General features: G+C 41.1%; 1 protein-coding gene across 3 annotated transcripts in view; it reads left to right on the plus strand.

Moving 5' to 3' along the window:
* The window catches only part of LOC126253031 (bromodomain-containing protein 8), a 279,380-nt gene that overhangs the window by 195,475 nt on the left and 69,596 nt on the right, over positions 1–14,309 (plus strand). For all 3 annotated transcript variants that reach the window (XM_049954097.1, XM_049954098.1, XM_049954099.1), the window contains exon 13: positions 591–687. In XM_049954097.1, the coding sequence (XP_049810054.1) occupies positions 591–687 (97 nt within the window). The remainder of the gene's footprint in view (positions 1–590; positions 688–14,309) is intronic.

Raw genomic sequence — 14,309 nt, forward strand, 5'->3', positions numbered from 1 at the left:
AGTGCCACATTTGTATCCTCTTCAGCTATGGGCTCTCTGTCCTCGCTGTTGGCCACCCTTCCCCAAATCCATCTGACACAGCCTCTCACCCTAATCTACTAGTTGCAGTGCTGGCACAATATAGATGGCAAGGGCAATTTATGTGTACTCTCTAGCTTTGACGAAAGATTGTCTGAAAGTTAGCAACATTCCCAGTCTTGTTTATGTGCCTGTCAACAACATAGTTCCTGTACAGTTAATTGAGTTATTACCATTACTCATTAAATTATTTACATTCAACCAGGACTTCACATTGCCGTATTTAATTTTATGTATATCTTGAAAAAATATTGCTGATGGGCTTATAGTTCTCTGATTTCTTCCTTCTCATTATTTAGTTTACCCTATTTGAAGTGTTTACATTATCTATGCCATACAAAATTCGTTCTTAAAATGTACATTGGAATCTCCGTTACTGTGAAGCACTCATGACCTCCAACACTCGTCACAAATATTTTTAAGTGCTATATTGTCATGTTTATTTTCTTGTATAACATTCTGCGATGTCAGAAATCACCGATTGTAATCCTTTCCATATTAAATGCCAACAGTGAAAGTGAAAAAACATCTTTCAAGGACATGTATGTGCAAAGTTCTACACGCAAAGATGCAAGGAAAACATATGGTGACACGCATACAGAAGCTCAGGTAAGTTAATTATGGTTTACTAATTTTATTATATTATATAAATATCACATATAGGCCATATTCTTTTTGCACGTTAAAAGTGAGTAGTTAGCATTGAGTGTAGAGTTTGTTAATTTAATTTATTTTTGATCAATCTTCCATGAAGTGCCTTAATGGGATACTCAGACACGATTAGAAGTATATACAGGGTGTTTCAAAAAATACTTTTCAGCTTTAAACATTCATATAAATTTACAGGGTGTACATAAAGTCTGGGAACTCATTCAATTACTTATTGCACAAGAACCAAACATTGTACAAATATCATACATATGTCATTTTTAAGAGAAACCCTGAAAGTTTTTTTCATGTATACCACCACAGTGTAGTTTGGTAATTTGCTGATAGTCGGCACTAATCGCAAACGTGGCCATGCTACAGAAGGGGACAGCTGTTTCATGAAATGGCTTCCCGGTCACCATATCTCACTCTGTGTGACTTTTCTCTGTGGGGACACATTAAAGATCTGGTGTATGTACCGCCTCTACCATGTGATGTTGCACAGCTCCAGGAGAGAATATGGGAAGCGACTGCCACAGTCGACAATGCCATGCTGGGACGGGTATGGCAAGAATTCAATTACCGTATTGATGTTTGACAGAGCACGGAAAGACCTGAGTCGAAACAAGGCCCCGGGAGTAGACAACATTCCATTAGAACTACTGATGGCCTTGGGAGAGCCAGTTGTGACAAAACTCTACCATCTGGTGAGCAAGATGTATGAGACAGGCAAAATACCCACAGACTTCAAGAAGAATATAATAATTCCAATCCCAAAGAAAGCAGGTGTTGACAGATGTGAAAATTACCGAACTATCAGTTTAATAAGTCACAGCTGCAAAATACTAACGCGAATTCTTTACAGACGAATGGAAAAACTGGTAGAAGCGGACCTCGGAGAAGATCAGTTTGGATTCCGTAGAAATGTTGGAACACGTGAGGCAATACTAACCTTACGACTTATCTTAGAAGAAAGATTAAGAAAAGGCAAACCTACGTTTCTAGCATTTGTAGACTTAGAGAAAGCTTTTGACAATGTTGACTGGAATACTCTCTTTCAAATTCTGAAGGTGGCAGGGGTAAAATACAAGGAGCGGAAGGCTATTTACAATTTGTACAGAAACCAGATGGCAGTTATAAGAGTCGAGGGGCATGAAAGGGAAGCAGTGGTTAGGAAAGAAGTGAGACAGGGTTGTAGCCTCTCCCCGATGTTATTCAATCTGTATATTGAGCAAGCAGTAAAGGAAACAAAAGAAAAATTCGGAGTAGGTATTAAAATTCATGGAGAAGAAGTAAAAACTTTGTGGTTCGCCGATGACATTGTAATTCTGTCAGAGACAGCAAAGGACTTGGAAGAGCAGTTGAACGGAATGGACAGTGTCTTGAAAGGAGGATATAAGATGAACATCAACAAAAGCAAAACGAGGATAATGGAATGTAGTCAAATTAAATCGGGTGGTGCTGAGGGGACTAGATTAGGAAATGAGACACTTAAAGTAGTAAAGGAGTTTTGCTATTTAGGGAGTAAAATAACTGATGATGGTCGAAGTAGAGAGGATATAAAATGTAGACTGGCAATGGCAAGGAAATCGTTTCTGAAGAAGAGAAATTTGTTAACATCGAGTATAGATTTAAGTGTCAGGAAGTCGTTTCTGAAAGTATTTGTATGGAGTGTAGCCATGTATGGAAGTGAAACATGGACGATAAATAATTTGGACAAGAAGAGAATAGAAGCTTTCGAAATGTGGTGCTACAGAAGAATGCTGAAGATAAGGTGGGTAGATCATGTAACTAATGAGGAGGTATTGAATAGGATTGGGGAGAAGAGAAGTTTGTGGCACAACTTGACTAGAAGAAGGGATCGGTTGGTAGGACATGTTTTGAGGCATCAAGGGATCACAGATTTAGCATTGGAGGGCAGCGTGGAGGGTAAAAATCGAATGGTGTCAGGTCTGGAGAACGTAGGGACCATGCAATTGGCGCATCACGGCCAATCCATTGACCTGGAAAGCGGTCACTGAGAAAATCCCGGACATCAGCCAGGTAGTGGGGTGGTGCAACATCTTGCATGAAGTAAACATTTCATTCTTGGCCATCCCCATCGATCTGTGGAATCAAAAATCGTTGTAACATATTCAGGTACACTAGCCCATTCATAGTTCTCTCATGGAAAAAAGGGCTGTACACTTTGTTTTTGCTCAATGTACAAAAAACGTTCAGTTTAGGGCTATCATGAACATGTTGCTATGTTGCATGTGGATTTTCACTGTCTCAAATCCTACAGTTATGTATGTTAATCTTACCACTTAAGTGAAAAGTGGACTCATCAGAAAAGATGATTTTGTCCAAGCAATGTTTATCCTCATGTAATCGATTTAACATCTGCACAGATGTTCTTGTGAGCAATTTTATCAGTGTGTTTTATTGCTTGTACAATTGTCAACCTGTAGGGTTTCAAATGCAAGTGGCTTCTCAACACATGCCAAACAGTCGTATGGGGATTTGCAGTTGTGAGATGCATGCAGTATTGGTTTTATAGGACTGTTGACAAAATGTTGTCACACTCACTCAACGACGTCATCAGATGTGTGTGGATGACCTTATGATTTCCCTTGTCTTACCGAGCACCCTGTTTCTACAAAACATTTATGTCACTCATAAACTGTAGGCCCACTAGGAGGATCATTAGCGTATTTGGTATGGAAATCATGCTGAACTGTTGTTGCCAATTTCGATTCTTCAAACCAAAACACACAGTTAGCATACTTGGGTCCAGTGAAGCAGCCATCTGTAAAGCAACTGTTGCTAGTGCTCCTTGCGGTGCAATCCGGCACTAGCGAAGTGCACAAGACAAAACTTGATATATTTCCCTACAAATTCACACTACAATCACCTCTGTAGGTACTATGAATTAATTTATATGAATTTTCAAAGTTGTAAAGTCCTTTTTGGAACACCGTGTATAGCTTTTCTCCCTCTCCCCCTTTTCTTCTTCTTCTCCTTCCCTTTTCTTCTTCTTCTTTTTTACTATATTCCATGAACTTGATGCCTTATGTTGATCAGATAATTTATGACATTTAGTAACTAGATGTTGGGCATTGACACCTTCGTTTATATGCCACTGTGAAGAATCTGTCTTAAGGAACTTGTCACTCAAATAAAACTGTTGAAATATGCTCTTATTGTATTGGAAACAAGCAGTTCAATTCCATTAGTCATAATTTTTGTGATTTGATTGATTCATAATTGAATCCTTATCTATTAGTTCTGCTTCGTGATTCAGTATAGTGACAGTTTTAATTTCAGACTCTCAAAATTGAGGTGACAGAATGAGGGAAAGGAACCTTATTTCAGTTTTTGTAAAACCACTGTAGAATATCACTATCAACAACCTGATAAGTTTTGAAATAATTCCGAAATCCAAATATGGAGCTTTGGCTTCTGAAGTGGCACAGGAAGCTTCAACATGCATAGCCGATAAGGAAAATACAAACAGAAAAAATCGCAGTCTGTTCTCGAGGTCGCAATTCAGCTTCATCAAGGAACGTAAAGTTTTGTAATACGTAAATGGTTTTCGCCATCCACTTTGCGTGGTGTATCCCTTTGAAGCATGGATAAGATACTCCATGAGAAGGCTCTTCAATAAGAGAATTCACAGTTAATTCAAAACTATAAATATGTCTCTTACTCCTGCAAGGTAAATACAAGAGATATTTTTCCACCTCTAAAAGCAGTTATATTTCACTCTGTTGTGACACACACTAATGATTTAACAGAAAAGCTTTCATGTGTTAATGGCTGCCTGTGGTCACTCAGTAGTTCTCTTTCTCAAATAAATGATTACTGATTCCATGCATGTACCTTGTGGCACTTTTCAATTGCTGACTGATCAAAAACTGTTTACCTTTCTTGATGCTAAAGCTCTTCAAAGCAGTGATGTGTGCTGATTTGTCAAGTGTTTTTTTTTTTTGGGGGGGGGGGCGGGGGGGGGGGGAGTTTGGTTTCTTTTCACTTATTAAGTTTCAATGCTCTTCCAGTATATTTATGGAGTTGCCGCCATTGCTGATCCAAACATTCTAGTTTTAGTATGCAGTTTTTCAACAGTTGTCGGAAGTCATTAATTTTCCAAATAAATCTTCACTTCCCACACAGTATGACACTTTGACCTGTAGTTAATTTACACACCACACACTGCAAATCATAAAAGAAAACTATTAATGTTGCTTTGACAGATAATAGTTGACCACCAGTTATTTCATGCTAATAATGCTGTCCCAACAAGTTGAACAAGTAAAAATGAATGGTTCCCAAAAATGAATGATAACCAGTGGACAAATTCCCAAAGTTGAGCATTCGCCCATCTCTATTTGCAGCTAAGTTGCCAGATCTGTCCACCTAGAGGGCCTGCCACAGTGACCCCATTTCAGAAATCCAGCATGATTTTCAGTTCCTCCTAAAATCACTAGGTCCAACCCAGAACTCTCTTCCAAGTGTTATCTCACTCCCACCATTTTCCACACCCCTGTCTTATTCATGCTTCCTAAAATACAAAAGTCCAACCACACACAGTATCCCTTTTGTGGCTAGATATTGTGCTCCCACACATGTAAAATGTAAAAGGTGATTTATTAGTCTCATTACATACATTGTACAGATCATATGATAGGTTGTACAGAAGACATTTCAAGTTTAGCAAAAGTATAATGCATAATGATTTACAGAAATTCTTTTTACATTGTTTTAAGATTAATGCCAATAAATACAACACTACAATATTTACTACAAATTAACAGTTTACCAATTTCCTTTGTTGTACGCAGGCAACACAGCAATATTAGCTATAGACTTTTATTGTTCATACTATCAGACTGTCTTCCATGAATTCTTCAATGGTGTGGTAACATTTCTCTGTTAAAATATTTTGGAATAAACTTTTCAGCAAACCGAGGTCCATTGTTAATATGTTTCTTCCTCTTAATTTTATATATATATATTTTTAGCCCCATGTACAGTGGTGTCTGAGCATAAAGCTTTAAGTGATGCGAAGGAAATTTGAAGTTTTCCTTGCGGCGAGTACCACAGCTATGCTTAAAATGGAACTTTTCAAGATTATGTTGATTATTATACACAAAAGTCAAAATTTAAAAAATGTACATTGGAGTAAGTACTGGTATTTTTAATTTCTTGAACAATGGGCGACATGACTCATTTTTGTGGGCAGCACACATGTTTCTAATGATTTTCTTCTGAAGAATTAGTAGCCTTGTACTGCTTCTAGAGTTTCTCCAGAAAATTATCCCATACCGAATAACAGAATCAAAATAACTGTGGTTCGCTGGTCTTTCTTGTGTCCATATGAGTGGCACCAGATAAAAGAAACATTGCAAAAGCTAGAGAATTTAATTTATTTGCCAGAAGTCTATATGCGTCTTCCAGTTTCAACTTTTGTCAAGGTTTAGGCCCAAGAATTTCACATGGCTCACTTCTGTCGTCAGTTGATTACTATGGGCTATTTGTATAGGACATACTGCTGACAATTTAGAGAATCCCTACCCTTGTGGACCAACACCTTTGGCCTCTTACCCATAACCTACCCCCATTTATAAAAGACACTAACCATTTCCTCTATCAGCTCTCCACAGTTCCTGTTCTTTTACTGTGGTGCACCGTGCTCGTCATTGTTGATGCTGCCCACCTCACACTAACATCCTGAATGCCCGTGGCCTTGCAAACGTTGTAGACTACCTTTCTCAAAGCCTGACAGACTGCAAACATACAACCATCTTCCTGGTCACCATGTCAGATATGTACTCTGCTACAATTACTTTTCATTTGATGTCATCACCTAAAGACAGATCCACAATGCAGCATGGGCATTCACATGCCACCATCCCATGCTAAGCTATTCATGGCCCGTCTAGATTCCTTCCTCCCCATACAAAATACCAAATCGTGTGGTTCAGATTCTTTGATGACATCATGATCTGAAAGGAGGATGGACGCCCTACCCACATTCCCCCAGAACCTCAACAATCATTTCCCCCATTCACTTCACCTGCTCATACTCAGCCCAACAACCCATCTACCTCTATGTTGACCTCTGCCTCAAGGATGGCTACATCTATACCTCTGTCCATACCAAGCCTAAAAGCCACCAGCAGTACCTCCGCTTTGACAGCTGCCACCCATATCATACCAAGAAGTCCTCTCCACACAGCCCAGCCATGTGTGGTCATCACATCTGCATTGACTAGCAGTACCTCTCCAAATATGCCGAGGATCTCACTGAGCCGAAATTACCCTCCACATCTTATACAGAAACAGACTGCACATACCTTGTCTCCCCAGTCACCTACAATCTCCCACAGAACCATTGACAAGTCACAAAGAAGCACTCCACATGTGACTCAGTACCCCCGAGAACTGGAGCAATTGAATCATGTTCTCTGACAGGGATTCAGATACCTCTCTCATATCCTGAGATGAGAAATATCCTCCACACTATCTTTTCTGCCCTCTCTCAGTGGTATTTCGCTGCCACTGAAAGTAGGCAGTATCCTTGCCCATCCCTATTCCATCCATGCTCCCATCCCCTCACTTCATGGCTCTTACCCTGGGAGTGAATGATGTATGTGAGAACAGTAATGAGGCTGATTTTTTTTACCTGCCAAGTTTTTTTCCCCAAACAATATTGTCCCCATCAAAGTACGAGGGTAATCCCAATAGTAAGGTCTCCTATTTTTTCATAAGTACATGGACCTGTTGATTTCTACAATGGTTTACAGCAGTTTACAGCTTGAACATTTAGCTATTTTTCGACATAATCAACATTTCTCTCTATGCATTTTGTAGACACTGTGACAGTTTTTGTATGCGCATGTCATACCAGCTCGCTACCATGCTGTTCAGAAAGTTATGATCCTCTTCTTTTTGGCCAAATGTTCTTTTAACCTAGGGAACAGGTGATAGTCACTGGTCGCCAAGTCAGGACTAAAGGGTGGGTGGGTGATTGTGTTCCACTGAAACTGTTCGCAGGAGAGCAACGGTTTGCCGAGAAATGTGTGGGCGAGTGTTGTCATGTAGAATGTGTACACCCTTGCTCAACATTCCTCTTCTCCGGTTCTGAATTGCCCGTTTGAGTTTTTTCAGAGTCTCACAGTACCTGATAGCGTCAGTTGTGGTTCCCGTAATTCAGCTCTGATGACGAGGTGAAAGAAAAGATTCATAACTTTCTGGACAGCATGGCGGCGAGCTGGTATGACATTGGCATACAAAAACTGCCACAGCGTCTACAAAAATGCATCAACAGAAAGGGTGTTTGTTGAAAAATAGCTAAATGTTCAAGCCATAAACTGATGTAAAGCATTGTAGAAATAAACAGGTCTATGTACTTATAAAAAAAAAAAAATAGGAGACATTACTTTTGGGATTACCCTCGTAATTCCCTTCAGCAGCTATGCAGCAGCTTACTTGTTGTTCCCAGTCCTGGTAGCAGTGCTGGAAGGCTTCAACTGGTAAGGTCTTTAACATGTTGGTCACATTCTGTTTAATGTTCTCCAGAGTCCCAAAATGGTGTCCTTTTAGACATTTTCAAATTTGGGAAATGAAGAAAGTCGCAAGGACTCAGAACAGGTGAATAGGGCAGCTTCAGAGCAACAGGAATGCCTTTTGTGTAAAAAATTCTGTGCTGGAAATGGCCATGGGGCATTGTCATAATGTAGCATGATCAAAATTTGATGTATGGTGGAAGTGTTTACATTTAACAGGTTACCCTCATTCTTAGTGTTAAATGTACGTATGATCTCACAAGAGCATTCACACCTTTGACATTTTTGCCGATTTGTGAAGTTGGAGGCTTACTTGAATGATGTTCATCTTCATGTCCTCAACCCCTTTAAAAACGATTTGTACCAGTGAAAAACATGTGCTCTTCAAACTCAATGATTCCCTAAGTTTAACACAAAACTTGATGGCATAACATTGCTCTGAATTCTCCTGATCCATTTTCGTACCACACGCGCACACACACACACACACACACACACACACACACACACACACACACACACACACACACACAATTTCACTGATGGTGCTCTCAAAACCCACATCATAACTGTATGGAGCCAAAACTCTGACTGGCTATCTGTAAGGGATGAACACACCAGTCTACACAAGTAGAACAGCGTAGCATTGCCTGATCCCTTACAGTGTTGTCAGTCGTATTACTTTTCTCACACACCTCGTAAGACCTGTCCAATACATCCTTCCACTACCACCTACTCTAGTCATATCACCGGGGTTTCCTACTGATAAAATGTAGGGCCGCCTGCAAAAGCACCCATGTAGTCTACCGACTTAAAAGCAACCAGTATTCAGCATTCCACGAGTACATAGGCAGCTGGATCACCCAGTTGCCGAGCATGCCATGCAACACAGTGTGCTTGACTTCAGCTGTTTCACAACCTAGATTCTTCTCTCCAACACCAGCTCCTGAAAATATTTTGCAGTTTAAAATAGGGTCTCAAAACCTCTCTCTTGTCGTTGTATAATCTGTGAGGAACTTTCCAGTCTCAGCAGGACTCTTCCACGTGTACAACCTTCTTTCAAGCTTGTGAAACAGTATTTGCAATGATCCAGTTGTGCATTGTGCAGAATTCTACCAAGTGATTTCCCTCAGTTGATGGTCTTATTTTATTTTTCTTTCTCTTCCTTTTCCTGCTGTTGAATTCCAGGCCACAAACATGTTTAAATATTCAGCTCCCTCAAAATACTGAATAATTTGATACCTGATTATACTTTTATTTTATTTGAAGTTATCCCACATCCCTGTTTTCATTATTAGACATACTCCTGTGTTACATTTGGTTCTGACTTGTTAAAACTTTTGTTACCTGACAAGACATTCTGTTTTTCTTGTCATCACACTATACTAATTCCTACTGTATCTGTCTTCAATCTATCCATTTCTCTTTTAAAGTCCATTAACGCAGTTAAGGGATCCAACATTTCACACTCCAACCCATAGAATGATACATTTCGAGTAGAACTGAAAGGGATATTGTTTTACCGTAGAAGATGCCATCATGATTAAATGTAACAGCAGAGCTGCATGACCTCAGGTAGTTTCCTCTTGCTTTCAACTGTCGCAATACAAACATAGCAAAGCCGTGTTGGCAAATTTTACAAGGCAGTTCACTCTAGTCTCCAGGCTGTTGCCCCTGTTGTTCAGACTGTTGCCTCTTTTAACTACTGAAAATGCTGCTGTGCCTGTTTCCAGCAACCATCTTTTCATTTGAGCTCAGCAGATACTCCCTCGATATGGTTGCACCTAGTTGCAACTGTCTATATTGTTGAGGCACATAAACCAGCAAATCTTAGATAAGTCCTGTGGTTTGTGGGGGGTATAGCAGACTTAATGGTATACAGTTGGTTAGTGCAGTGTTTGTGCTCTATGTTTGTTCTACCATGGTGTGCACTCATGGTCTTACATACAAGCCATACATTACTGGCAAGCTGTTTTATAGGCTCCTGTCTTATGCAATAATAAATCATCTTTCACTGATCTAAGAGATTGTGCAATATTGAATATTTGTCAGAAACAACTTTAACTCTCCCTCTCCCTGGGGGCTTATGTTAGTATTTGCTTGGCCGCCATGGGGCCCCAGCCCTTGCAGAACTACTTCCCTTTCCATGCTGCAAGTCTGTCCTTCATCTATTTTTTTTCCACTCTGCATTTCCGTTGGATGGTCTTTATGGTTCTGATTTGGTTTTCTTCCCTTGCGACATCTTACAACTTTTCAGTCTTAACTATATACTCCCCTTGTTGTGTTTTGACTTGCTACTTCTTTTCAAAATTTTACAGAAGTGCGGATGTGCAGGGAAGGTCACGAAGTGCGGCAGTATTCCACCTCTTGTGCCATGTTTCTCTGAGCCCATACTTTCTAGCAAGGTAAACACCCAAATCCTGGCACAGCAGTCGTTCCATTTTGTGTGTGTGTGTGTGTGTGTGTGTGTGTGTGTGGAAGGGGGGGGGGGGGGGGGGATCATAAAGTACCTGCATTGTGCTAGCAGAGCTGAAACCTTGCCACAGAAACCAAGGAGTATGTGCCCATCATGGCCGGGGCATGGGGGCTCTGGGCAACAGTTTATTGGGCAGGTAATGTAGCTGTGGCTGGATGTTACCCATTGTGAGAGTCCCAGTCTGGAGTGGGTCTTACCATGGCAAAAAATTTGCACATGAGAGTCTGTACTCAGACTGATGGGATACTTTCACTGAAACAAAACCATTATTTTTTTTTGTTGAAGACAAATTTGGGGAAGTTGAGTTTTTGGTGAAAGTACGAAATGGTTCATTATTGATTAAAATCTCTGCTGCCCAATCTACAGCTCTTCAGGCATGTGATTGTCTAGGTGTCATACCTGTGACCATTGCTCCCACACAAAACTTTCAACATGGTCCAAGAAATCACATTCCACAGAGATCTTACGCTCCAAATAGATGAGAAGCTCCAGACTGATCTCCAGCATCGACATGTACAAGTGTTTGAAGGGAATGTCCTCCTAGAGAAGCTTAAGGTCAAGTTGTATAGATGTGACGTGAAACTGCCTGTCCCACCACCTATAAGGTGCTTCAGTTGCTTACGCTTTGGTCATACGTTATTCCACTGCACGACAGACCCAAAATGCAGCATCTGTGGACGGTCACTTACGGACATCCGCCTTTGTGTGTCAGCTGTGCTGAACATCACCCACCACATTGCCAGTTTGTTTTTTTTCCAAAAAAGAACAGATGATCAAGACACATAAATCATTGCAAACACTATGTTTCATGAAAGAAGATTGTACACATGGAAGAGACCTACTGAGACTGTAAAGTTTCTCATGACGAGGCAGAGGTTTCAAAACCCTATTATAAACTGCAAAATATTTTCAGGAGCTAGTGTTGGAGGAAAGAACCCAGATGGCACATGTTGTGAAGCAGTTGAAGTCAAGTGCACCATGTTGCATGGCATGCTCAGCTACTGGGTGATCCAGCTGCCCATGTACTTGTAGAATGCTGAGTAGTGGTTGCTACTAAGTTGGTAGACCACAAGGCTGCTTTCACAGGCAGCCCTACATATTATCGGTAGGAAACCCCAGTGAAATGACTGGCGTAGGTGGTAGTGAAAGGATATATTGGACAGGTCTTACAAGGTGTGTGAGAAAAGTCATACGACTGACAACACTGAGGAATCGGGCTGCACTGTGTTGTTGTACTTTTGTGTGTTCATCTCTTCCAGATGCTCAGTCAGTTTTGGCTCCATACAGTTATCATGTGATTTTTGAGACCACCATCAGTGAAGTTTGTGTGTGTGTGTGTGTGTGTGTGTTATGAGAAAATGGAACAATGGGATTTAGAACAATGTTATGCCATAAAGTTGTGTGTTAAACTTGGGGAATCAGTGAGTTTGGTCTTTGAAAAGTTGAAACAATCCTATGGGGAACATTCCTTATGAAGAGCACAAGTTTTTTACTGGTACAAATCATTTTTCCAGGGCTGAGAGCACATTGAAGATTAACATAGTTCAAGGAGGCCTCCAGCTTCACAAACCAATGAAAATGTTGAAGGTGTGGGTGATCTTGTGAGATCAGACCAATGTTTAACAGAGGCCTGATGCCAAACAGTGGCTGAAGGAGCCATGACCTGTGGGTCGCAGGGCTGTCCACTGTTCATCTGTCCCCACATTTACTGCAGAGAACGTCTTGAATAAACCTCGCCCGCCAAAGGTTGAGAAGGGAAAGAAGAAGAAAAAGAATAAGACTGGCGACAAGGCTCCTCTGGTTCCCCTACGCAGTCAGTTTCTGAGCTGATGTTTGTGGATGTAGTTCCTTCCCCAGTGGTGACAGGCAGTGATCCTACAGTGCAACTGATCCTCCTGGCCCCCTTCATGACTAACCTTATCACCAGTCACGTGATCTTTCTGTGGAAATGTAATGGCTACTACTGTCACCTGGTGGAAATACAGTACCTTACGACTTCTTCTGATGTTTACATTCCTCTCCAAGAAATACATTTCAGTAGTGACCGTTCTCCAATGCTCCACGGTTATTGTGAATTCTGTCGGAACCACGATGGTCTGAGAGAACGTCTGGAAGATTCTGTACTTTGGTTCATACAGATGTCATCAGTGAATGAATTCCCTTTCTCCGTTGGAGGCAATGGTGGTGGTGGGGGGGGGGGGGGTGTGCAGACGACCTCAGAGTACTATTTACAATGTTTACCTACCTCCAGGCAAGCCTTTTACTTACATTGAATTGATAACATTAATCCAACCACCTCCTCCCTGCCCCCCCCCCCCTTTTTTCTCCTGCTTGGGTACATCAACACACACCACTTTGTTTGGTAGCGGCCTTCTAATTGACCAGCTTCTCACAGACCATGATCTGTATCTTCTCAGTGATGGTTCTTGTACCCACTTCAGTGCCGCCCGTGGCACCTTTTCTGCTATCGATCTAAGGATCTCTTGCACCTGACCATGTGACTTTGCTACATTGGTCACCACACGATATGAGCTTTGTAACAGTGACCACTTTCCAGTGATCCTGTCATTTCCTGCCAACATCAAACAGATCTACTACCACATACTTTATTGATGAGATTGTGCTTGGCATCTCAGGTAGGCAAATCTTTGTGGTTTATGGACCACCAACATTCAATAGCCATTTTGGGTCTTGTCCTACTTGGTGGTCTTTGTACCAATTCATCACTTCTTGCAGAGCATCTTTTGAGTTGCTTTGTGGCAGGATCAGTCTCACTACCTTTCTACTGCCGAAGTGATGAGTTAAAGACATCTCATTATGTTTCACTCCTCACCAATTGGAAGTCTATAATGACCCTTCATTGACTTGGACCACTTCAGGTACTTGTGCCTCGGCCCACAGCACAGCCCCAGCCGTGATACAATTCACAGTCAGATGATCCAAAACTTAAACATTTCTCAAGGGCAACATCTCCTCAAGGTCTTCTGCTGTCTTTGGCTCCAAGGTGCCTTCCCCTCACATTGGGGAGATAGCATAGTTGTACCAATCCTTAAGCCAAGCAAGAACCTTATGTCTCTCGATAGTTGTCGCCCGATAAAGTTGACCAATGTACTCTGAAGGCTGCTTGAAAGGACGGTTGCACAGATAATGCTGGGTTCTTGAATCTTGCCGTCTTTTGTCCCCCTATCAGTGTGATTTCCAGGAGGGATGATCCACGAACGACCATATGCTTAGGTTGCAAACAGCAATCAGACAGGCTATTTCAAAATACCAAAACCATGTCAGTTTTTTTTTTTTTTTTTTTTGACGTGCAAAAGTTGTATGACACCACTTGGCATCATCACATTTTACTCACCCTCCATGACTGGGGCTTTCAAAGCCCCTGGCTAATTTTTATTCATAAATTTGTATCCCACCAGTTGTTCCAGGTTAGAGCTGGCACTTCACTCAGTTCCTCATGGATTCAAGAGAATGGTGTCTCATAGGGCTCTGTATTGAGTGTCGCTCTTTTCCTTATTGCCATTAATGTGTTAGTGACCTCTGATGATTTTTGGAGTTTC

The sequence above is a fragment of the Schistocerca nitens genome, chromosome 4 (genome assembly GCF_023898315.1).
Source record: "Schistocerca nitens isolate TAMUIC-IGC-003100 chromosome 4, iqSchNite1.1, whole genome shotgun sequence".
NCBI classification, from domain to species: Eukaryota; Metazoa; Arthropoda; class Insecta; order Orthoptera; family Acrididae; genus Schistocerca; species Schistocerca nitens.